General features: G+C 53.2%; 2 protein-coding genes across 24 annotated transcripts; both read right to left on the bottom strand.

Moving 5' to 3' along the window:
- Window positions 1-48: 48 nt before the first annotated feature.
- Window positions 49-15141, bottom strand: CCAR2 (cell cycle and apoptosis regulator 2). 17 transcript variants are annotated; one of them, XM_059072039.2, is made up of 21 exons: window positions 15028-15141; window positions 14060-14155; window positions 13698-13789; window positions 13163-13254; window positions 12844-12958; window positions 12572-12701; window positions 12291-12387; window positions 7756-7875; window positions 5795-6017; window positions 5595-5708; window positions 5123-5286; window positions 4485-4656; window positions 4166-4396; window positions 3841-4059; window positions 3068-3212; window positions 2863-2945; window positions 2040-2186; window positions 1766-1877; window positions 1487-1675; window positions 1117-1322; window positions 49-889 (listed from the first exon to the last, which is right to left on the bottom strand). In XM_059072039.2, the coding sequence occupies exons 2-21, from the start codon at window positions 14115-14117 to the stop codon at window positions 845-847; spliced, it is 2754 nt and encodes a 917-aa protein (XP_058928022.1). In that variant the 5' UTR covers window positions 14118-14155; window positions 15028-15141; the 3' UTR covers window positions 49-844. The 17 variants fall into 17 exon arrangements, with proteins under 17 accessions (XP_058928022.1, XP_066895978.1, XP_066895979.1 ...); XM_067039877.1 differs by having other exon boundaries at window positions 4488-4656; window positions 15028-15130; XM_067039878.1 differs by having other exon boundaries at window positions 2863-2942; window positions 4488-4656; window positions 15028-15121.
- Window positions 15142-15975: 834 nt separating this feature from the next.
- On the bottom strand, window positions 15976-23460 carry C8H8orf58 (chromosome 8 C8orf58 homolog). 7 transcript variants are annotated; one of them, XM_067039863.1, is made up of 7 exons: window positions 23386-23460; window positions 18674-19182; window positions 18209-18388; window positions 17992-18100; window positions 17748-17860; window positions 17442-17548; window positions 15976-16915 (listed from the first exon to the last, which is right to left on the bottom strand). In XM_067039863.1, the coding sequence occupies exons 1-7, from the start codon at window positions 23435-23437 to the stop codon at window positions 16804-16806; spliced, it is 1182 nt and encodes a 393-aa protein (XP_066895964.1). In that variant the 5' UTR covers window positions 23438-23460; the 3' UTR covers window positions 15976-16803. The 7 variants fall into 7 exon arrangements, with proteins under 7 accessions (XP_066895964.1, XP_066895966.1, XP_066895967.1 ...); XM_067039865.1 differs by lacking the exon at window positions 23386-23460 and adding an exon at window positions 20328-20569 and having other exon boundaries at window positions 17442-17524; XM_067039866.1 differs by lacking the exon at window positions 23386-23460 and adding an exon at window positions 20328-20532 and having other exon boundaries at window positions 17442-17524; window positions 18248-18388.
- Between the last annotated feature and the right edge of the window lie 675 nt (window positions 23461-24135).

Here is a 24135-nt window from a genome sequence, read left to right as displayed (position 1 = left end):
AGGCAGAACTAGAAGAGGAGCGAGGGGAGAGTTACAGAGGACACTTAGTTTGTTTTGACTTTGGTTTATTTAAAAAACAAAAAGCCAAAAAAAAAAAAAAAAAAAAAACAGAACACTTTATATACAAAGTCAAACTGAAACCACGGATTATGGAAAGAGGCGAGACTTTTATGGGGAACAGGGAAAAGGCTGGGCCAGAGCCAATACCACATTCTGAACACGGGGAGCCAGGGAAAAGAGGTGCTGGTTTCTTCTGGCAAGTCTGGGGTGGCTGGAACACAGTGTTCACTGGCAAACACTGCCCAACGCTAAACGCCCGCCAGCACTGACTGACTCTGTTCCTGCGATGGCCGCGGGAGACCTGTCCCCCAGAACCTGCTCCTGTAACCTGGCAGGATTTGCGCCATCCGGAGGAAGGGGCTCTTACCCCCAGCCAGCTTCCGCCGTCTGTTCCTTCAGTTTGTTGGCATCAGACCTTATGACAGACTCAAAAAGCCTTTTCCTCCCGTCTTATTCTAAACTGGAAGAGGACAGGAGAAAGCACAAGACGAAAGGGCCCCAGGAGGAATCCCAAGGTAGAGGGCAAAATGACATTCGAGGGGTGCAGAAGATGTTGGATTTAGTTGCAAGTGGAACCGGCTTCCTCACTCATCCGTCCCACACGGCACAGACAGACCCCACCCTGACGGCCTGAGCTCCTCTACAGAGGCCGAGCGCAGGGGTCAGCCACCCCTGCCTATGGCTCCCGGGTCCTGCTCCAGCTTCTTTCTAGAACCAAAAGGGCTCTAACTTCAGCAGGCTCCATCGCTGACCTCACAGGATGGCAGCTCCTGCACCAGGCCCCTCAGTTGCTAGGCGCTGGCTCCTCCTTCTCTACCCAGCTGTCTGCCTGTTTGAAACAGATGTCAGGAGAATCGGGACTCAGAGGAAGGGCCGAGATCCAAGGACTACTGAGCACTTCCTCCTGGGAGACTCCAGGGTGCCAGCTGCGGACTGACTGATTCCATAAGAAACTAGCGGATGGAGGAGGCGGCAAGGCGAACCTGGGCCCGGCCCCGTGCCGGCTGCCCTGACCCAGCCTCCCCGCCCGGCGGCCGTCTCTCCCAGGAGGCTCACCTTTTCAACCATCCGCTGCACCTCAAGCTGCAGGGGGGTCAGGCGCCTTCGGAACTCCTGTAGCAGCCGCTGAAGCTGGTGCTTCTGTCGCTCCGCCGTCCGGGCCGTCTCCTCAGCCTCAGCCAGCCGGGTTCTCAGCTCCTGCATCTCTGCGGCCAGCGTCTTATTCGTCACTTCCGTGGCTGAGAAGCGGTTATGGCTCTCCTCTGGCGGGGGAAGACAGGAAAGACTGCCAAGCTAAGGAGGGGAGCGTAGGGCCGGAGGCCTGGAGGCTGAGGGGCGGGCCTCCCGCTCGTCTCCTCGTGTCTGCGCTGGGCCGCGACAGGTCCCTGCCGGGCCGCGACAGCTCCCCGCGCCGCCAGCCACTCACCCAGCTTCAGCTCCAGTGTGTGAATCTTGTTCTCCAGGTAGAGCCGCCCGCTGTCCTGCTGCTCCGCACGCTGCAGCAGGTTCCCCACGTTGATGAGGCTGCCATTGTGGGACACCAGGCCCTTGTGCTCCACAGGGGCAGCGCCCGGCTTGGCACTCTTCCCAGGAGGAGGTAGCAGGTCCAGGTTTCCTAGAAGGGCCGTGAAAAGACTCAGGGACGGTCCCAGGAGAAAGGAGCCTGCTCCGCCGTCCCCAGAAGGCCGCAGAGCACAGTACGCACCGAAGAGCACCTCCTCGGCGAGCCCCCCGTCCGGGCCCTCCGGGCGGCTGTACTGAAGGCTGCGATACTGGCAGATGTTCTGGGCCACCACCCTGCTGACCAGCTGTTTGGCCTGTAGGAAGCACACACCCAAGATGCCCACGGATGAGAAGGTTCAAGTCCCCCAACAATGGCGTGCAAGAACCTAGAACCACAGCATCCCGAGCCGCGCATGCACGCGAGGGTGTCGGGTGAGGCATCTCAGAGAGGCCTAGGGCGGGGCATGAGAAGCCACCTGCTCTGCGCTGAGCCGGAGCCCAAGGGTAAGCAGGATCCTCTCCAAGTCTCGCCGATGCAAGTAGCCACACCAGTTGGCATCAAAGAAGACAAAAGCAAGAAGACAGTCCAGAGGGAGCACGGGAGAGGGATCCAGCTCCTTGGGCTAAAAGAGAAACAAAGATGAACAGGATTTACAAACAGGTCCCTTGATGCTAAATCACCCAGGACGAAACCCTTATAAAATCAAACCGCTTGATATGTAGAATAGGTAACCAACAAGGACCTACTGTATATAGCACAGGGAATTCTGCTCAATGTTATGTGGCAGCCTGGATGGGAGGGGAGTTTGGGGGAGAATGGATACACGTACATGTACGGCTGAGCCCCTTTGCTGTGCACCTGAAACTACCACAACATTGTTAATCGGCTATACTCCAACATAAAAAGAAAAGTTTAAAAAAAAAAAAAAAAAAACAAGCAGCTTGGCTGACACACTCACACCCTTCCAGTTAGAGACCTGACCCTGAGCCAGGCAAGTCCCTTGGCCTGTAACCAAAGGCCTCTTTGGGGCACTTTCGCCCCAGGGGCTGTCACACACGGAGGAACCTTGGATGCTCCCAGGTCAGACAGATCGCTCAGATCCGCCCTGATGGCGATACCGAAGTGCTCTCCTGGATCCTACGAGCACGCCATCCCATAAGCCAAGAACCACCTTTCGTCTTTCGTCAATCAGAAGATGCCAGAGGTCATTTAAGAAAAGCACCCCTTTCCCAGGAGTGAGTCAGAGGCCTTGCTAAGCTTCCCCGTCACTGAGACCCAGAGAGGCACAGAGGTCTCACCATGTCCTGAAGGGATGAGAACTCCATCTCTGACTGATTCGAGGCAACTGACCGGACCTCGGAATCCTCCAGCTTGGCTCCTGCTACAGAAAGCACAAGATGAACTGGGAGCCGGGAGCACACAGGCCCGGCCTGGCTCCACACGCAGCCAGAACGGGAGCCACAGAGCCAGGAAGCCGCCACCCGGGGAAGGCGCCAGACATACCGAACTCCTCCTCCCCATCGTCCCTCAGGAGCAGCAGTTCTGGGTCCAGGGCCATCTCACAGAGGTCCTCGGACACCTCGCCCCGGGGTTTCTCTTCTTCCTCTCCCCCAGAAGATGGGGGTTTGGGCAAAAGCCCGTCTTCCTTCTAGGAGAAGCAGACCAAGATGATGAGAGGAACTGCCCCTGTGACTACCAACAATAACAACGGTTAACATCTGTGCGTCAGCCGTGTTCAGGCACCGCGCCGAAGGCGCACAGGCAACGTCTCATTTAACATACTTCGTTACGTGGGGGTCACAGAGCAGACCAGGGCGAGTTCCAGACACCTGGGGTTTTCCCCAAGAGTCAATCTCAGTCCCGTAAGAGATTTGTTTATTTGACAGTATTTAGGCAAGAAGACCCACATGCTTTAGAAATGTTTAAGAAAATGCAGTGTTCTAGTTAACCGTCAGGTAATCAAAACACCTGTACCCATCAAAGCATTCCTATTAATGGAGACTTCTGTGCTGCCGTGTCAACCACACTTCCCTTCGCTGCTCCAGGCCCGCCTCCCTTCTCCCAGGTACACCAACCACCTCCGGGCTGTGTGGCCACGTGGGAGAGTTAAGCGCCCCCACACCTGAGTCACACCAGGGTCACAGGGCGCGCACGCGTGCGCAGTGAGAAGACCCATAAAGCACTCTGAGCAGCGCTGGTGCCACGCAGCGCCCCAGTTCTGTTCAGCATTACCACGCGCAGCCCCAGTGCCCGGGCACCGGGGCAGAGGTACTCACCGGCGGGGCATCTGACTCGGCAGCTGTGCCCTCACTCTGTACCTCATCCTTGGACTCCTTGGCCTCCTCCTTGACCGCTTCTTCCTCCTTGGCCGCCTCCTCCTTCTCAGGTTCAGGTGCGGCCACGACCTTTTCAGGAAGGCTCAGCAGCATCTTATAAATCCTATAGCCAAAATCCCTCTGCAGCATCTCCAGAAACAGCTCAGCCAACACCATCACCTGGTGGAAGAGGCAACAAGGGGTCACAAGCACCAAAAAATGGGGTGTTCCAAACCCCGCCATGCTTTAACACCCTGCCCCACAGCCCCGAGACTCCTACACCTACCTCAAAAGAGATCCTTTCTTTTGGCCTCCGGTCCTCCACGATACTATGGATGGACAGGTTTACACAGCTGGGGCGTGCCATGACGGCAGGTTCTAGAGGGGGTGGAGGGGCCTCTGGGAGATCGGTGTCCATTTCCTGCTGTGCAGTGACCTCCGGATTCTCTGCATTCTGTTTAGAGGTGTCTGCTGCCTGCTCTGATGCATCAGCTGCCTGTTCTGTAGGCTCTGTTTCCTGTGACGAAAAGTCAAGAGCTACGACCATCTGGGTCCAGGTGTTAGGGCCCCTTCTTTCCCCACGTGTTCGTAAGGCTCAGCCTCACCACTGGCACCTCCTGGGGCGGGGGAGCTGCCTCTGCAGCTTTCTGCTGGCACAGGGCCTCCCACTCTTCCAAAGTAGGCATGATGGTCCAGATGTCCGGCAGGTACACCACCACGGTCTGGAGCCGCCTCGGGGGTCCCAGCTGCAGGTACTGAAACTCAGCAAAGCGCCACCTGCTCACAGCAAAAGGAAAAATGCAGTACTGACCCATGACATTCGTGAGGGCTTCAGTTTCCAATCAGCATTTAATGAACACATACTGTGTGCCAAGCTCTGGCAGTACAGAAATAAAAGATATAGACCAAGTCCTCAAGAAATGGTTAGTCAGAGGGGAGAGACAAGTAAGCAGACAGTTACTATCCGAGGTGTCACGGCAACAAGAAGGAGCACGGAATGTGGCTGGGGGGCCACATCCTACGAGCCTTGGAGGGTCACCTGGCCTTCAACACACTTACACACCCCTCGCCGTGCTCACGACCACGGCGACCACTGCGAGGGCTGGAGGGAGGGGGTGATGGGCAGGGACTAGGGAACAGACGGGAACTAATGGGTCAGGATGGCCCAGCAGAAGCCTGGCTCCCTGCCAGGTCTCGCCAACTCACTGGGCAGCCACAGACAACAGCTCGGGCAGCCACTCACCACTTGGTGCAGGCGCTCAAGTCGATGCCAGTCTGGGCTTGCGCACAGCGGATGGCGGTGCGGACGAGCACCTGCTGGTCGCCCTTGGGGTCGAGCCCGTCCAGAGAAGGAGACCACTCGCCCCCCACCAACACTACCTCCTCTTCTTTCTGGCCCAGCAAAAACTGCAAAAAGAGACCGGGGGTAAGAAACGAAAAACCAATCACGTGGGTCTCCCACAGGGAGGCAACCTGCCACCAGTGGGGAACAAAGGGTCTGCCACACTGGGGGTGGGAGGGGTATCTCTACCCATGAATGTGAACCCCACATGATTCTGATAAGAAAAAACATCTCTCAGCCATGCTGTCCTCCTGGTAAAACGACGGGTATCTCAGCCCCCAAACCCCGTTTCTATGAGTTCCTGAGCAGAAGCTGAGCTGACAGGAACTGAACATCAATGAGAGAGTCTTGCCTCCTGGGCTCCAGCTCTTACTTTAATTTGCTTCAGAGGATGTTCCGGCGTCTCCCTTGGCTCAGCCATGTCATCCACGAAGAGCATGCAACAACGATACAACTCCTCCAAGCCCGGGGAAGAGAGCAGCAGTACCTGGTAGGGGCGGCATAAAGGAGACACTCGAGAGCTTTCTCAGCCTCTAACAACGGGATAAAGAGGCAGGACCCCAGCCAACTCACCTTGGAACTGTAAGCAGGGTCACTGTCTGTGGGCGTGGGCTCAGCACCCGCGTCTGGAGCTGGCTCCTTCTCAGAAGATGCCTGGATGCGGCTTGGATGATGGAGGGAAAAGGGCTGGCTCAGAGGGAAGGCTGACAGCCAGCTCAGATGCACAGCCAGAAAATCTGAGGGGACCAGCAGGGTGCGGTAACGGCGCTGGAGTTCTAAGAAGTCACAGGTGGGGCTGTGGGAAGAAAGCAAGGAATTCCAGATTGAGCAAAGACTAAATTATTTTTAAAAATGAAACCATAAAAGACTTGAAAGAAAAAGGGAGCAGATTAGTTTATCATCTGAGAAAAGAAGAGCTTTCTAAGTAAGACACTTCTGAAAAGATAAAAATGGATCAGACTTGACTACTAAAATGTTACAACCTCTAGTGGCAAAATAAAGTCAATCTGGGGAAGGAAAAAAAAAAGACACCTGCAATATGTGACAGAGAAAAGGGTCACTGTCTTAATATAAAAGGAACCCACAAGTCACTAACAAAGTTCACAAGTCTAAGAGAAAACTGGAAAAACTGACAGCAACAGATAACTTAGAAAAAGAAATGAGACTTAGAAGCTCATGAAAATATGCTCAATCTCACTCATAATTAAATTCAAATCAGGGTATCACTTTTCACCTATCAGACTGACAAAGATCACAAAGCTGGATAACACAGTGTTGGCAAAGGCTGGGGGTGCAAGAACCTCACACCTCGTGTGAGAACGTAAACCGATACCGCCACTGTGAGAGGCCTGGCAATATCTGTCAAGGGTGACAGACCTGTGAGCCAGCTACTCCATTTCTAGGAATTGAGCTCAATAAAATGGTTGCACCTGTCCACGCAGATGTATAGAGAAGGATGTTTATTATTACAACAATGTTTAGGATAATTAAAGACTAAAAATGGAGAACTGGTTAAATAAATTCTGGTCCATCCATTTAGTAGAATGCTGTGCAGTTGCTAAAAAGAATGAGATCAGTCTAATAAACTTTAATGTGGAATAAATTCCAAGACAAGTGAAAAAGCAAAGTACTGAACAGTATGTACAATAGGTTTCCAGTTGTGTTTTAGAAAAAAAAAACAGGTGTGTGTGTGTGGCTAACCGTTAGCAGTCGTGTTCTGACCACATGAGGAGGCTCTATATTCACCCCTCCAGTGGTGATGATGTGGGGACCAGTATCTCATCAGATTAACCTTGGGAGGCAGGTGGGTCAGCATGGAGAATAAGAGGCCCTGCCTGGGCCTGGGGAGAGGAAGCAGTGACAGGGGAAGAGCAGTGGCAGCCCTCCTTCCTGGCCGTCTTGAGGAGGAGGTGCCAGGAGGCTGCCCTCACCTCAGCTCAGACTTAGGTGGACTGGGCTTTGGGGCCTTATCTCTAATACAGCAGCTGGAGCCCTGCATCTCCCCCCGCTAGATGGAATCTGGAATTGCTCGTCTACCTCTCAGTCAGTCAGTTTCTCCGTGTGAGAAGTAAGCTTGTGGGCCAGTGACCTCATACATGCTGTAACACTTAAAAAATAATTTAGAGCTTCCCTGGGAAACCAGTCCGAGGGTTCCTATGACCCACAGTTTCTACCTGACTTACAACTGGTATTGGGTACCTGGATTTTGATTGATAAGCCTTAATTATAGCCTGGCATAACAATTTCTGGTGATCAAATCATAAAGTCCTATCGAGGGCACCCATGTCAGTGGTGCTATGCTGGTCAGAACTTGAGATTTTGAAGTAAAAAATGTGTCACGTTAAAAAACAAAAATGAAACATAAAGGTCATGAGCACCCGCGCGCACGCACACACACGCACGCGCGCACACACGCATGCACGCACACACGCATGCACGCACGCACACTCTCTAACTCCCAGACTATATCTCACTTACACAAGGACCTGTTACCAGCTACGAGTCTCAGCCCCCACCCCAGCCTCACCACTCACCTGTCCACAGTGTAGGGAGTGAGATGGACTCGGTAAGGAGGCAGGTCATGCCTTGGTTTCTTAGCACCCCAAGGCTCTCCACTAGCCCGCTGTTTGCGTTTCTTGGAGTCATAGTCATCGCTGGAGGTTGATCCATTACCAGAAGGAAGAGACCACACTGTTACATACGGATTCAGTACATACTGGCCTAAAAAGAACTGGAAACAATCTGAATCCCCAACTTCAAAGAAATGGATAAATAAGCCATGCTAACAGTCATATAAGAGTGTTATAAAAGACATTAAGATGGATATTTAAATGCTTTCAATAACACAGAAAACCATTCATGTTAAAACAAAAAAAATTATATGGAACATATACAGTACTGCCTCAAATGTGCCAAAAAAGCTTTAAAAGAAAATAAAATATTAATGGTGGATACCTCTGACAGATAAAGGTGATGAATAATTTTCTTATATTTAATATAATTTTTTGAAATGAGAAAAAGAATTTAACTGAGGTTTTTTTTTTTACCAAAATATATATACATATGGCACCATGCTATGGGTTCTGTCAAGTTTCATTAAAATAGACAGTTCTGGTAAAAACCCTTAACACTACACATTAGAGTAATAAAAATACTGAAACCCTTTGATCCAGTAATTTCACTCTTAAAAATTTATCCTGGGCTTCCCTGGTGGCGCAGTGGTTGAGAGTCCGCCTGCCGATGCAGGGGACACGGGTTCGTGCCCCGGTCCGGGAAGATCCCACATGCCACAGAGCGGAGGGGCCCATGAGCCATGGCCACTGAGCCTGCGTGTCCGGAGCCTGTGCTCCGCAACGGGAGAGGCCACAGCAGTGAGAGGCCCGCGTACCGCAAAAAAAAAAAAAGAATCCTCCTGCCAATGCAGGGGACACGACTTCGAGCCCTAGTCCAGGAAGATCCCACATGCCGCGGAGCAACTAAGCACATCCACCACAAATACTGAGCCCGCGCTCTAGAGCCTGCGTGCCACAACTACTGAAGCCCCTGTGCCTAGAGCCCGTGCTCTGCAACAAGAGAAGCCACCGCAATGAGAAGTCCGCACACCACAACAAAGAGTAGCCCCCGCTCGCCGCAACTAGAGAAAGCTCGCGCACAGCAACGAAGACCCAACGCAGCCAAAAATAAAATAAATATATATTAAAAAAAAGAAAACCACGTGTGTATCTAGCAATCCTGAATTTTTATAGTAAATAAGTATAGTAATCATACAGCCATTAAAACAATTATGAGGATTACAGTGCAATATGGAACAGATGTTCGTTCGATAAGAACGTATAAAAAAAATCTGAACTCAAAGATTTAAATTATAAAAAGTATGCATATATATAAAGACTGAAAAGAACATGGGAAAAAGTGGCAGAAAGTAAATTTGCTTTTCAAAATTATTTTCTAAAGGTCTTTAAGAATGGTTACCTTGGGGGTGGGGGGGAACATAAGGGTAAGAGATTAAGAGGTACAAACTACTATGTACAAAATAAACAAGATACAAAGGTGTACTGCACAGCACAGGGAATATAGCCAACATTTTATAACTTTAAATGGAGTACAATTGCTATGTTGTACACCTGGAACTAACACAATATTGTAAATCAACTGTACTTTAACTTAAAAGTTTTTAAATGGCTACCTTTTAAAGGGAAAGAGGGAATGATATATTTTTATAGTATTTTTAGCTTTATATAATAGCATGTACTACTTTATACGTTTTTGTAATAAATCACTTATTATGGTATCACTATGTTATGGGGGCAATAAATAAAAATAATAGAAGAGAAAAAAACCTTTAGACCGTTATAAAATGCCAGACTGATAAGGGGAAAAACCCCATGTCTCACAAGGGAAATAAAATCCATTGTCAATTCTTCGTGCTGAGGTAATGCCGAGTTGATTATATTTATCAGAAGGTGTCTACTCTTTCCCTTTAGACCTGCCTGGGTTGTTTCCCTAGTTATTACACCCCTGAGTAACAAACTTGATTGTATTTAACACCAAGTTTTTCTTCTTTTCTCATATTTCTGCCTGGGTAATTTCCTTGTTCATAGCATCTCCCTCTAAAAGCTGCCTTCTAATCTTGCTCCTGTGCGATGTCAGTGCTTCTGTGTCTCTAATAGAAGAACTGTTCCAAAGTCATTTTGACAACTCTCTTCAGCTCACCCATGACTGAAGTGAACTCTTCAATAATTGCTGTCAACCTCAAGTTAAAGTGGATGTTCCACTGAATCCTGTAAACTCAGCAAGCAGTTTTCTCCCCTTATTGTGAATTGCCAGGAACAGGTTATAAGGCATGACCAGTGGAAGCCATCTCCGTAACCTCAGCAGGATACTGAGAGGGTATTTCCAGCTGGATAGCCCTGTCCAAAAACCGCAGTAGTTCAGCATTAGCAATCCAAAGGAGACACTGTTTCCTGCCTCCCAAAACCTGAAGTTCAAAATAAAACCTGGTTTCCAGTCAAACGCTAACATGGGTAACTCCATTATAAACTGTTGTTCCCCCACAGGGTGACCTCATTCCTACTGCCCCCTTTGCAGAATGACTCTGCAAATTCTCTTTACTGACTGATGGTAATAGCTCCCTCCCAATGGTCATGTCTCCTTTCTCGAGAAGCCATGACACTGAAGCATTAAGGCCAAAGTAAAAGAACATAGGTCTTGCACGGGGCTTGGCATGTCCAGGACAATCAAATGCAACTGGCTATATAGAAAGGCTGAATGTGAACCTAAAGCAGAAAGTCAATAGCAGCCACTGATTTCCACCCAGGCTACGTTATCCCTGAGGGCACCTGCTGTGATTTTGAATGAAGACTTTAATAAACTCACAGAATGTGAGAGGTGGAAAGTCCTCGGATATTTTGAAGACCAAGATGGGTGTATGCAAAACGTACACCAGTAACTTGAGAATGAGAGAGTGTTTCAAGCAGAGACACTGTGGAAAACAATCCTACACAATCAAAGCTTTCCCGCCTCCTTAGTGTTCACATGACCTATCCCGAGGGAACAAACAGTAGTAGCTTCAGCACAGAGACTTAGCTACATCACTTTGCCTAAACTTTTTCTCTGAGGAACTCCATGCTCCTTTTACATGTTCTCAGTGGACTGCATTCTCAGCCCTTACCATCTAATAATCTACTGGCCTCTGGGATAGGGGGCTGTTTCCTTCTCAGATCAGTTCCCATTTCAGAAGAGAACTAGAACATGAGAACGCTTTCTAGAGTGATAGAAATCTTCTGTATCTTAATAGGGGTGAGAGTTACACAGGATTTTCCATTTGTCAAAACTGTCCATCTAAGATTTGTGCACATCAACCTAAATAAATTTTACCTTAAAAAAAAAAAAATCAAGTACAAGGCAGGGAGTAGATGAAAAAGAATGGCAGATACTGATACTTATTTAAGCTGGGTGATGGGTATATGAAGGTTCATCATCCTTTTTTACTTACTATGCTTATACTTGAAATTTTTCATAATAAAAAATTAAAATGAAGACGGACAGAACTAGAACAAGTCTTAAGCAAACTAGTCTAGAGCGTAACCCCTAGGGATATAAACAAAAGCTTTTAGGGAGGAGAGTAAGGCAGGATAAGGAACATGCGAGCCAGAGAGAACAGGAAGCATGCTCCTGGCGGTCCCCAATGCTCACAGATGATACAGGACGGCCTGGGATGCCCCAAAGGCCCAAATCCACCACGCCCGCTCCACACAAGGCCATGTCTGCATGTCCACAGCACAGACCTGGATTTCTGGGCACAGTGCAACACACACAGTCTAGCACACCACTGAGCTAACTGTACAGTGTATTTAAAGAAACACGTTTTATACTAAGAATTAAATTATGCACTGGAGGAAACTAAGAGACAAAACAAATGCACAATCATAAAAAAACAGAAACAGACTCACAGGTATAGAGACCTGGTGGTCACTAGAGGGGAGGAGGTTGGGGGGAATGGGCAAAATAGGTGAAGAGGTATTAAGAGGTACAACTTCCAGTTATAAAACAAGTCATGGGGATGTAACATACAGCTTAGAGGATATACTCAATAATATAGTAATAACTTTGAATGGTGACAGATGGTAACTAGCTATTGTGGTGATCACCTCATAATATATAAAAATATCAAATCTACTTGTACAATATTGTAAATTATGCTTCAATTTTAAAAATACACGGCAAAGTTACTTTTTTTGGACAATTACTATTTTCTTGATAGTTTTGATTCTTGGTGTCTCAATCTTATGCACGAGAAATAAAAAGGAAAATTATATACTAAAAAATTCAGCGTCATACTTTGAAAACTGAATTACACCAAATCCCTACTTGCTCAACCAGCTTATGAAGTTCCGATATTTGTACATACATCTCAATGTGTCAGCCTATTTCAGGGTAAAGGGACTCGGATCTAGCTGTAGAAAGAATGTTAGTGTCAACAGGTGGCAAAAAAAAAAAAAAATGGGACATGCTCTTAGAGGCAAATAAAATAAAACACCTTTCCTTTCCTGCCTGATCATCCTCTTACCTTCGGCCCGGATCCAATCGTCCGTGAGGGCCCCGAGCAGGAAATCTGTTCAGGTGGCTCAGATGAAGTGTATGGGATGTTTGGAAGAGACTCAGAGCTGCAGAAAGGAAATGGCTGGTGACTCAAAACCCCTAAATATTTGCCCAACTTTCCTGTCCCTTTCTTCCAGTGCATGAAATACCCACACCTAGTCTGAGAGCAGCAACCTAACAGTTTCAAGTCCATTCATCCCAAGTACCCCATAAAGCCACACCCCCAATATCCATGCCACTGGTACTCACGCTTCTGAGGAAAGAGTGGGGGAATCCGGTGAGGCTGGAAGATCAGCTGGGGCTGAGCTCCCAGAATCCCTTGCTTCTGGCCCAGGGCTGCCACATGTAGAAGGGGAGGTGCTGGGGACTTCAGTAGGGGCTGCAGGACAGTAACCAGGAAATTCAGGGCATCCCACAGCTGACCTGCTCACTACCTTGGAAAGATGCAGCCCCAACCCCTTGACCAAAGTAGGGTTCCCTCCCACCCCTTTCCAATAAACTTGCCAAGGAGAGATGAATACCTGGTTGGAGAGAGTTTGCACCTTGACAGCATTCCAGGGCACTGCCTGGCCTGGGTTGTATGCAGCCTTCACCAGCACCTTCTCACCTAGCTGGGGCAGCCGGCCCTTCACCACACTGCCAGCACACAAGCCAAGAGACCCAGTCAGGAGAGAAACCCCGGCCAAGCCACCCTGACTGTCCCTATGAGGCCCTTCCCATCAAGATTTCTCATACCTTGCATAACAACAGCAAAGCAATGGCATTATAGCGGACCCACCAGCATGGTGACAGACCTGAATCCAATAAGCATTTCCAGAAGGGGATCAGCCTCAAGCCTACCTTAGCTGAAAAAAGACCTCTTCATCCACCACCCCAAAGTAGTCATGCAAACTGGTAACAATGCCAGTGAAGACCCGCTGCTTCTCTCCACCCTATAAGAGAAGAGTGCAGTTTAAAGGTAATAGGGAGCATTTGTCCATGCTCTGCCATTAGCATCTCATCTTTATCCACCCCGCTCCCCACCCAGCTCAATCAGAGTACTGCACGGATTCCCATGGAAGGAAGCATACGTATAGAAGGAAGCATATGTACAGTGTACATAATCAATCTACTGGGGGGCAGTCATGCTGATTCTTGGGTCATAAGCTTTTTCTAGGATTTCCAGTTCTTTAATTCCAAGAAGCACCCTAGAGATCTCCCTAGAGCCAGAACCGAGGACTCCCCAGTCACAGATGTCTAGTCGCCTCTGGACTGGCCGAGGACAGGAGTGTCAGGAAGGATGAACACTGTGATGTAAGAATGAAAGCATCGGGCAGCCATGCACGCTGGGGTAGTCCCGAGTGCCGAAACTCACTAGGTAGGGTGCCCAACCTACCTGAAGGTGCCTGGCATTTTGTGACAGGTCTGTGGCCACAGGAGGAGTGAGCAAACCAGGAGGAGGACCCAGAAGAGATGTTGAAGCTGCGCCTATTGGAACACAGAAGCAATCCAGAAACTGCACCTACCATCTTAAGCACTAGATTCAACTAGAGGAAACGGTAAACCCAAAGAGCAAAGTGGATCCAAGCATGTCCCACACAGGGTTTCGCCAACAACCACTGTGGTCATGTTTTTTCCTAAGAAAAGTCAGCAGCAAATTGCACTCCACCAGGGAAACCCCCAAAGCCACATTTTCAAAGACTAACTCCAAAACACACACTTCCCAGTACTAGGCCAGGTAGAGATAAAGGTGATCACCTGAGAAGTTGCGTCCCCCTGGTAGTGGGCTGATCCGCTGGCGCTTAAACTGGGACATTGGGAATGCTGTCCTCTTTCAGAGTCTTGGGGGAAAACCTTCAATCAGAAAAGAAATAAATTAACAGCTCATAGGGAAATTTTCCATCTACCCCAAAAACGGAACTAAGGATCTTAAGGAAAATGGAGAGATGGATACTGAGAATGAAAGGAGGAGACGGATGGTGAGAATATGAAAAGGAGCAAGAAATGGAGAAATTACAATGTTCCAGTCAGCCCTCACAATAATCTAGTGGTGGGCGATACTGTTATGCTCTTTCAACAAAAAGGAAACTGAAGCTCGGAGGGACTGAGACTTGCCCGAGGCCACATAAGCAGGTAGGTACAAAACTAGGACTCACACCCAGATCTCCCGACAACTTAGACCGCCTCTCACTATGCCACGCCACCCTCAGATGGTTGGGGAGAGTGGAGGGTTGGAAAGAGCCCCGGTGACATTCATTCATTCAATGCATCCGCCAAAGAGCTCCACGCAAGGCCCGGAAAAATGGAGGAGGCTGCTGCCGGAGAGGAGATGGTGTGGGCCCTCTCCCCGGAAGCCCGGCCCGTTGTTCCCCGGACGGGCGGGTGGGAAGACAGCTCCGTGGCCCGGCCGAACGCAAATCCGGCTGCGCGCCCGCCCTCTTGCTCCCGCGCTCCCCGGCCCTCGGCTCCCGCCTCAGCAGCCGCCGGCGCCGACTCTCCCGGGGCGGGCCGCGGCCAGGCCGCCGTGGGAAGACGAAGGCGCGCGGCTTCTCCTCCTCCCGCCCGCCCCCAGGGCCGAGACCGTTGCCAGGGAGACGGAACTTGCAGGCCGAAGGGGGGCTCGGCCCCTTCCGCCCCCGGTTCATCTTCGAGGCCCGGCCCTCGCAGCCCCTCGGCCAGGGGAGGGGCGAAGAGGCAGAGGGGCGGCGGAAGGCCCCCCAACCCACCTGCGGGCCAGGGCCGCGACACCGGGGGGACAAAGACACCCGGAACCACCACAGCCGCTGCTGCTGCCGCCACCGGAAGTGCCTCTCCGGAAGCGCGACCACTGGTCGGAAGCTGCCTCTCTCCCGGATATGGTCCCTCCCTCCTCTCCACTGACCTCTCCCTTCCCCCACCCCGGCCTGCCATCCCGCTCCAACTGTGGAGCGGAAGTGCGCTTTCCCCGATCGGATGCGTGTTAGGAAGCCGCGCCTCAGTGGTGTCCTCTCTTACGTGTCCCATTAGAAAATCAGGCTTCGGAGAATTGGTTCCTGGTCCCAAGACTGCTGGAGCTGGAGCCCCAAACATAAGGGAGCACCTATGCCTCATTCTGTTAAGATGCCAAGACCGCAGCAACAAGAGAACCAGCTGACTGGAGGAGGAGGAGGAGGAGGAGGAAGAGGAGGAGAACCAGCTGACCTCCTCCTGACTGGAGGAGGAGGATGCATGATCAGTGGCCATTTCCAGAAGACATCCCTGTGTCTGATTCAACCATCCCTAGCCCTACCCTTCTGTTGACGGCACACCCCTCCACACACACCTCCTGGGTAACTGCAGGAGACTAAACTTTCTCCCTTTCTCAATTAAAAAGAGCTAGGAACCTAACAGCCTATGTAGTAAGATAAACCTCCACAATATTTAAGTATATATTTACAAAGAGTTCTCACAGTCATTTCCTTTAGTCCTGACATCAACCCTTGGGGGATAAGGAGGTCAGGAATTAGTGTCCTAATTCTCAGCTATGAAGCCTGAGAGACCTCAATGAAATGACTTGCTCAAAGTCTTGCCGTTAATCACTGGCCATTTTCATCCCCATTAGCAATCCCAGTTCCCCCTTACCCTCCGACCTTCCCATCACCCTCCAGTCTAGCCTCCCTCCAACACCCTTTCCTATTCATTTAACATTCACCAAGCACTTTGAGACAGTTTAATCTCACTTTACCCTCAAAACAAGCCTGTGAGGTAGGTAGGACAGGCATCATTATACCATTTGGGAGATTAAGTGGGAAGCTATGGCTCAGAAAAGTTAAGGGATTTTTGTCAAGGTCTAAAAGCTAGTATGGGCCTCTGGTTTCAGCTGTGACGTGGAAAGGCTAGTACGGAGTAAAGCAGCTGAGAATAGACCTTGAAGATTACTCTGCTGTTCCCCATGTTGTCCTTGACTCCCATCCCTGGTGCAGTCTTCAGGCAAGATTCAATGCAGAGGCAGCCAAGAGAGCACCCTTCTCTGTCCTGGGGCTGCCCATGCAAGTATGAGGAGGAAGGGAGGACTCCAGATCAGTAACTGCCCACTCAGGAGTGAAGGTCAAGTCCATCGTTCTGCAGTTACCTCACACTGAAGACTGACTCTTTGAGTGCATTATTCCAGAGAGATGGTTGGATCCAGCCAGTTCACAACACTGACAGTCCCACAGTCCCCAGCGACACGCTGGGCCCCGACAGATCACCACGCCAAACACACTCCATGGACGCCAGATGTATCAGTAAGTTCACATTGCCTAAGCCCAGGGATTTCTGGCAACCAGGGAGGAGCCCGAGAGCTGCTGCGCCTTGGGGCCTCTCAGGGACCCAGGGTTCCTTGGCTGCTCAGAGGAGAAAGACTCAGCCCTTGCCTCAGAGAGAAAACTGAGCGTCAACAGCTTTTCCTGGCAGTGCCCAGAAGCAGCAACAGGGCAGAGGGCGAGGAAGAAGACTTCACTGCACTCCCCCCAGCTGGGGTTACAGCGCTGCACCAGGAAGTCTCAGCATACAGTAAGGTTTTTTGCTCGTTGCTTCTTAACCACTAATGATGGCATAAAGGTCTTCTGAAGGGTTTGGCCTGGAGGCCTTTCAGGGAGCTCCCTTGATGCAATCCTGTGGAGAAAGAAAGGAAGCACTAGGCTAGGAGGAAGAAACAAAGGTAACGATGGCCCCAGAGTTGACCAAGCATTGTGGGAGGACTGGGGATATTAATTGACAGGGATAATCCCCCCTGGAGAATTATTCAGTATAGACCCCTACCCCCCAACCCCTGGCATCCACTGTGGCATCCTGTGTGCCCTACCTTGCTTTCCTGGGGAAACCCAGGGAGGTGACCTAAGTTTCAGCTTTGAGGGGTGAGGGCTTGCTGGGCTCATGTGAGGATTTCCCACCTTTTGGTCCTGGCTCTGCCACCGACCCACCGTGTGGCCTCGGGAAAATGACTTCCCTCCCCAGCCCAGTCCTCAGCCTCCTCATCCGTGAATGGGGTGCTTTAACCACTTTCTGTTTCTTCCAGCACCCTCTCCAAGACTACGTCTCTCAAATTTTGCAGGGACGAAGGTGACAACGGGCAGCACAATCTTGGCATCCTAGCTCGTCAGGCTCCTCCCTCTTCCCTGGGCTGGGCCACAGGACTCACCTGGGGGCAGAGCCATCAGGTAGGACAGCGGCTTCAGCAGGTCGAGGGCTCCTCCACCGGATCCGGTTGAGCAGGACCTTGACCTTGTTCCAGTGGGAGAGATCCCGCTGAGCAGAGGGTGAGAGGGTCACCCAGGGCCCCTCCCCAAAACATACCCCTGACCAAGCTCCCCGAGATAGCTGTCAGCACAGCCAGGGCAAATCACCTGTTCCAAACAGGAATCCGCTTGTTTTCTAGCACACATCCCAACCACCCCCGACCTCCACCACATCCTGTCACCTGCCCCCGCATACATCCCTCACCTACCCTGTGCCCCTGGGAGGATGGAAAGGTGTGAGCTGGCTCTGCCAGGGCCTCTGACAGCCTGGAAGGGCTGGCGCTGGGCACCCCTACCTTTGGGGGTGAAGCTGTTCTTGCTCCTTTGGAAAGAGAATCCGGTTACCCAAGACCAGGAACAGGAAGGCACTCTCGTCAAGCCCAGAGCTCAGGGGGGTCTGCCTATGGGGACCTGGGCAGGCAAGATACAGACAGAGACACAAGTGCGCCTCACCTGTCTCCTCTGTGTGGCTGAGCCGCTCCTGCTGCCCGTGTACCTCACTGCCCGGGGCGTGAGAGGGTGGAGGTGAAGGCGCCAGGGCCGGCTCCTCCTTTTTAGGATCCTGTGCACAGGAGAGACGGGCTTTCAGGGCCTGGCTAGAGGGCTGAGGCTGTTCTGAAGGGAGTCCTGGTTCCAGGGTTCCCCCCCATCCTCTGCATCCCCCACTCACCTGCCTGCCCGCTGGCCAGACTGCCCACAGCTCACTCACCCCAGGGGCCCTCTGAGTCTGCAGCTGCAGGCAGAGCTGCTGCAGCCTCGCCATCTGCTCCAGCACCAGGCACAGGTGTTCCAGGTAGCGAAGACCCTGCCCTGGGAGGCAGGCCCAGGCTTCAGGCCCCAAGCCCCGCACCTGTGGGACGTAGTGAGGTAGGGGAGAATTCTGAACTCAACCAGACTCCCACCCTAAGGGGCCAGCAGATGGGGGCAGGATGAGTCAGGAGGGACGCACACCCAGCTGAGTGCCAGGCAGGCCCCGGACCTGCCCACCTCCACAGGGCTGGGGGCGGGGTGAGGCAAGAGTTCTCACACAACCCATCCAGGAGGGGTAAGGAAAGCCCCACCCCGAGAGAGCTCCAGGGGGAAGAAGCTGGGGGGCGGGGGCATCTCCATCCCACGCTTGAGAGTTGGCACTCACCAGCTCTGCTTCTTCCAGGCCTGCCTCTAGGTCACTCTCTGCCTCGGTGGCCTCCTGTCCTCCTGCTCCAAAAAGGGGCATTTCATACTCAGGGTTGCTTGGCGGCTTTGGGGAGCGGTACTGTGACAAGCTGGCAGAGGAAGTCGGGAGCTGGCGGGACCGCTCCAGCACCTGCTCCAGCTTGCGGCTGGCTAGAAGCCGGCTTAGGCGGGCAGGAGGCTCCATGGCACCCGGGGCCAGGGGCTCAGCGCTCCGCATGGGCTCAGAGTTCAGAGAGTCTTGAGAAAGGCCCGGTGAGGTGGCTAGGGACCTGTCCCCAACCGCCATCTCCACTCTTGAGTCCTGGGAGGCCAGTTTGAGAAGCGGCACCTGCCTCCCAGGTGCTCTCAGCCGGCCGTGCCCCTTGCGGGGGTCTGCCGACCACCCTGGAGCAGCATCCGGGATCCGTCTGTAGGTGCTGGTGACTCCAGGCACTACACAGCCACATGCCAGGTCCTCGCCAGCCCCATCTGCAAGGAGAGTCAGTCATCAGGCAGGGCAGGCTGCCCCAACAACCCCGGCATTCCTGGCAGCTGGCCACATTCCCTGAGGAGGAGTGTCCTGGGCCAGAGGTGACAGGAGGAGACTGGTCGGCCACAGCCCCGCCCAGATCTCTCTGCATCCCTGGCTGGGAGATGTTAGAATGGGGTTCCCTTTACCAAAGTAATTGTTAGTGATATCTGCCTTGGAGGGGTGAGCACTTTTTCTTCCAGGGTGCCCTCGTGCTCCAGCTCCTGAGCTTGGCCTAAGACCTCTGAGCCATAACTGGGGAGCGGTCGCCTCTTCAGCTGCTCCCCATGGGGAAGTATGACTGTGCCCCGGCCTCAGGGAGGGGGGAAGGGCGCAAAGAGGGAAGCCTAGACCCAAACTGGCATCAGGATGCAAAAGGAAGTCCATCCTGGAATTCCTGGGGGGGAGTGGGTAGTCAAAATAACAATCGCTATAACCATCTTGGACTTTTGTTCTTTTAAGTGAGAAACAGAAGGTTTTTGGAGAGTTGAAAAGGAAAAATTTAAACGGAAGATAAGGGAACCAGGCGGGCAGGGGGCAGGAGAAGAAGCAGCGTGATCGCCCATTCGCTGTCCTCCCCTACAGCTCTCCTGGCCTGTGCCAGGCCCTCCTGCGATCTGGGTGCCCCGATTGTAAGGATGCAGAAACGGAGGCTGGAGACGATGGAGGGCCGCCTTCGTCTCCCTGCCTGCCACGCGGGAGAGCTGGAACGGGATGCCAAACCAGGCCCCTCTGGGCAAGGAAGTCGACCAGGAAGTCCACCCCTGCGCGGCTCCTTTGGAAAGGGGTCCGCCGCCGCGGAGAGAGCTTTTTGCAACTGCGGGCTGGGGCAGGGGCCGGTCAGAGGAGGATCCGGACCGGGAATTAGAGGGAAGTGGACCCGGAGGAAATGGGATGGAGGTGGCGGTCGGTTTAAGGCCAGAAGCCAGAGGGTCTCCAACGGGCAAGGCGCGATCCCCCGGCCCTTCCTAAGGGAAGCGGCGAGGAAGGCACAGCGAGGTCGGGCGGGTTGTGCCGGGTGGGGCGGGGAGCGCAGACAGGGGCCCGGGCGCGGGAGTCGGCTCCAGGTCAAAGGTCCCGGCCGGCCCCGGGGTGGGCGACTCACCCCGGCCGCCCAGCGGCTCCACGGCGAAGACGCGCCGCCGGCCCAGCATGGCCCCAATCCCGGCCCCGACACGGCGCCCCGGCCGTGGCCGCTGCAGCCGGACGGAGCGATCCCGGCCGGCGTCCCCGCGCCGCTGTCGGGTGCGCGTCCGGACCTGGCTGGGCGAGGCCCCCGGACACTCCCAGCGGGGATGGGGGAGGGACGGCGGGAGGGGTGCGCAGGTGTGCGGGCGCTCCGAGAGGGGCCTCGGGGGCGGGGCCTGGTCCCACCCCCCCCCGCCCCCGGTGCCGGCGGGGCGCGGGCCCCAATCTGCAGTCCTTCGGGTCCGGGCGGCCCCGCACGGCCGGCCCCGGACGTGGAGCGGGGAGCCCTGCGCGGAGACGCCGTCTGGTTCGTGGCGCGGGGTCACCCCGCCCTCGGTTTCCAAGCGGGGTCTGTCTTCCTGCCGCCGAAATGAACCCGGGCGGGGATGGGGGGCGGCGGCGACCGGACGCGAGCGCGGAAGGAAATGGAGCCGCACGTGCAGGCGGAGGGAAGAGAGCGGACCTGGACACCGGCGTACCCGCGCTCTCAGCTGTGTGCCTTGGGGCAAGTCACCCAGCCACTCAGAAACCTGGCGCGATCAAAGGGGGAAGTGACTCCCGGCACAGGAAGATCCTTTCCAACAACTGCAGAGCGCCTTGGGTTCTGGGCTAGATCTGAACCCCCTCCTCGTCCCACGTCTCTTTCTCACCCGGGTACCCTAAAGCTGGGGGCTGGCGCGGGGGGAGGGGGCTTCAGGATCCGGGGAAGCGAAACAGGGGGGACAGGAGGACAAGCCTGAGGTGCTGGAAGTGTAAATGCTCTCCGGTCCCCGCCCCCAAACTCTTTGAGTCAGTGGGATTCCACCCCACGACCACCCTGAAAGGGGGCTGGGAGCCCGGGCAGACACTGACGGTGACCAGATGGGATGGTGGCCTCTAAGGGAACCTCAGCCTCCTGAGGAAGGCGACCACCAGGCTGGAAAACTCCCAGCAGGACCTAAATTCCCTGGAGGGAGATAAGGGAGCCGGTGGACGTGCAAACTTGCACCTGAGCCTCTGGGGGAGGGGGCCGGAGCTGGAGGCGTTGGGAGCAAGTGGTTATTAAATGGGAGGGAGAAGACAGTCTGCCACCTCCTGCTCCCTCCTTCCCTTCGGGAGTCACGAACTAAAACATTCTAACTTCTGGCAAACAGGCCTACAGCTAAGGCCCGGGGAAGAATGAGAGCCTCTCTTAACACCTTGATTTTTCAGGCCAACCTCTTCCCTGCTAGCTGCGGGTTCTCCGGGTCGCCCCCTCCCAACCCTATCCTCCTGGAAAGCACCGCCCCCACCCTTCCTCTTTCCCAGGTACAGAGAGGGAAACCTGGGCCTGGGGGAACTGCTTTACCCAAGTCCAACAGCCCGTGAAGATCCCACGCCAGGCCTCCCTGGGGAGGAGAGGAGGAGGGCTGGCCATCAGGTGGCTTCCTCCCTCCAAAGTCAGAGGATGGGGAGGTAAAGTGAGGAAACCTTTGCCAGATCTTGTCCTGAATTTGGAGAATGTAGGGCCAGATTCCAAGCAGTCTCTGTGGTGACTCTGGGGCAGGAATGCATCTGGAGCAGGAAGCCCAGCCAGCTGGAATGCAGTGTCTCAGCACAAGGCTTTGTGTGGGCTCAAACCACACACAGAACACACGAACACACACACACACACACACACACACACACACACACACACACACACACTCCCCTCCAGGCCATTCTCCCCTCTCCATGCAGATACGCCCTGAGCCCGCATCTTCAGGGCGGCTGGGATCCCTCGCAGTTGAGGGCCACCGTGTTGCCTTCCCATCTGCCTTCTGCTGCCCTGACAGTGGCAGCCCCAGGCCCAGAGCTGAGCCAGGCCTTCACCGCCCAGAGGGCTGTTTCTCCTTCACCCCACCTTCTACCAGAGGAAAATCATCTCCCTTTGAGCGATGCTTCAAGGAATGGGAGGGGCAGCACAGCCGCCCCCTCGCTGCCCACCTGAGGGGTGAGCAGCTACCGTGGGTTCCTGAGACACATGGTAGCCCAGCAGAGTCACCCTTCGGGCTGAGGCCAGGGATGCTCGATGCGTGCGTCCCAGCCTCCATGGGGAAATCCCAGCTTCAGGAAGCACGTCTCCTGCCAGCTCAGCACTGAGCTAGGCCCTGTTCGAGGAAGGGCAAAGCCAAGAGCATAGGGCAGCTCCTGCCAGATTAGAGATGGCTGGAAGCTGTGGTGACCTCCCTTATGGCCTGGAAGGGAAGGGTAAGAGCACCCCAGGGCCAACCAGCAACCCAGGAGTCAGGCTCCTGGCTCATCCTTTGCCCCCTCCCCTTACTGCTAGGAGCTCGTTGCTTTCTTCATCTATACAACAAGGATGACAACAGTACCTACTTCAGAATGATGAGGATTGGAGTTTAAAGCACTTTAGAATGATCTATTGGTGTCACTTTGGGAAAGTCATTTTCTCATCTCTAATAGAAGGCTGTACCAGACGCTCTCTCAGGTCGCTTCTAACTCGAATCTATCATCTCTGAAGTTATTCCCCCAAATGAAGAAAGAGTAAAGAGGGCACAGCACTGGACAAATAACAGCCGCATGTTTGGGCGGTGCCCCCTCCCCACCTCAGCACGTCTGGGTCAAAGGGGCTGGGTGTACACAGCTGGGCAGAGACCAAAGGCTGCCCCCAACCTTCTCTGCTGACAAATGAGATGGACTTATAAAACTCCGTCTTCCTAAGAAGTTCACCCCCAAGCTCGGGCTAGTTGTGTGGCTGCAGAGAGCTCTGATGCTGAAACCCTCTGGCCCCAGGGAGGAGAGCTGGCTGACACAGAGAGGTGGATTTTAGCTTGAACCCCCATCCACTCTTCAAAAGGCAATCAACGACTCACTGGCCTACCCATTTCCCATGGGCCTCCACTCCCCCTTTGTTCTCCATTCCTTAGAGCACTGCTAGCCCAGCATGGTTTGTCCCAGGCAAAGATCTGACCATATTAAGATTCCAACACACCCTTTTCCAACCTGTCACTTACCTGCTGAAAATTTTTCAGTGTCCCCAGAGCCACAAGGAGAAATGCAAACCATATCTTACAACATTCAAGGCTCCCATCTTCCTTTCCCATCTTGTCTCAGTGTCACCATCAGCTGCTGCCCTGAACTGATCACGCCACTTGCACTCACCCCCTCACTCTGCATTTCTCTCCTCCATCTGTCTGTGTCCTGTTCTTCCTCTCACACCCACGGCCCCTGCTCTGAACTCTCAGGGCGCTCCTGTCTGTTCCGCACGAGTTCTTTACACTCACTACCATGTAACATTATTTCATTCATGCCATCTCAGTTGCTGCCACTCGACTATTATCCTTAGGAAAGCCAGAAAAGTGCTCTATCTCTGTACTCCCACTGTGCCAGGACCTGAGAATTTACAGAGGAGTGAATCCCCTTTTGTGAGCATTCTCCCCACCAAGGGCTACACTGACACTAGGTGGCGCCAAGGAGCCCATCCCACTTGGGACCAGACAGTTCTGGCCTGACAACTCCTGAACTGCAGACAACCTTGATCTTTCCTATGAAAAAAAAAGACAGCCATCCAGGTAAAAGGTGAGACAATTATAGCAAGGTGTAAATTACATCAAGGTGCCTGGGGAGGCAATACACACAGTCTCTGCCAAGATTCCTTCCCCAAAGAGCCAGATAGCACAAAGCACCCTCTGAAGCCCAGCTTTGATCTTTTCCCTCAGGCTGAGTGGGCGATAAGGTAGGTCTAGAGCACCCAGCAGCACCCA

The sequence above is a fragment of the Kogia breviceps genome, chromosome 8 (assembly GCF_026419965.1).
Source record: "Kogia breviceps isolate mKogBre1 chromosome 8, mKogBre1 haplotype 1, whole genome shotgun sequence".
In the NCBI taxonomy this organism is placed as follows: domain Eukaryota; kingdom Metazoa; phylum Chordata; class Mammalia; order Artiodactyla; family Physeteridae; genus Kogia; species Kogia breviceps.
This window is presented reverse-complemented; position numbering and strand designations above follow the sequence as displayed.

Coding starts and splice junctions, on each gene's coding strand:
- CCAR2 (XM_067039868.1), bottom strand. CDS start 14,117: ATGTCCCAGTTTAAGCGCCAGCGGATCAGCCCACTACCAGGGGGACGC. Junction 5,287..5,594: donor ATCCTCTGAAGCAAATTAAA/GTAAGAGCTGGA, acceptor CTCTTTTTGCAG/TTTTTGCTGGGCCAGAAAGA. Junction 890..1,116: donor TGCAGCGGATGGTTGAAAAG/GTGAGCCTCCTG, acceptor TGTTTCAAACAG/GCAGACAGCTGGGTAGAGAA.
- C8H8orf58 (XM_059072070.2), bottom strand. CDS start 20,376: ATGCTGGGCCGGCGGCGCGTCTTCGCCGTGGAGCCGCTGGGCGGCCGG. Junction 18,389..18,673: donor GCCTGGAAGAAGCAGAGCTG/GTGAGTGCCAAC, acceptor TACGTCCCACAG/GTGCGGGGCTTGGGGCCTGA. Junction 17,549..17,747: donor CATCCTCCCAGGGGCACAGG/GTAGGTGAGGGA, acceptor CCCTCTGCTCAG/CGGGATCTCTCCCACTGGAA.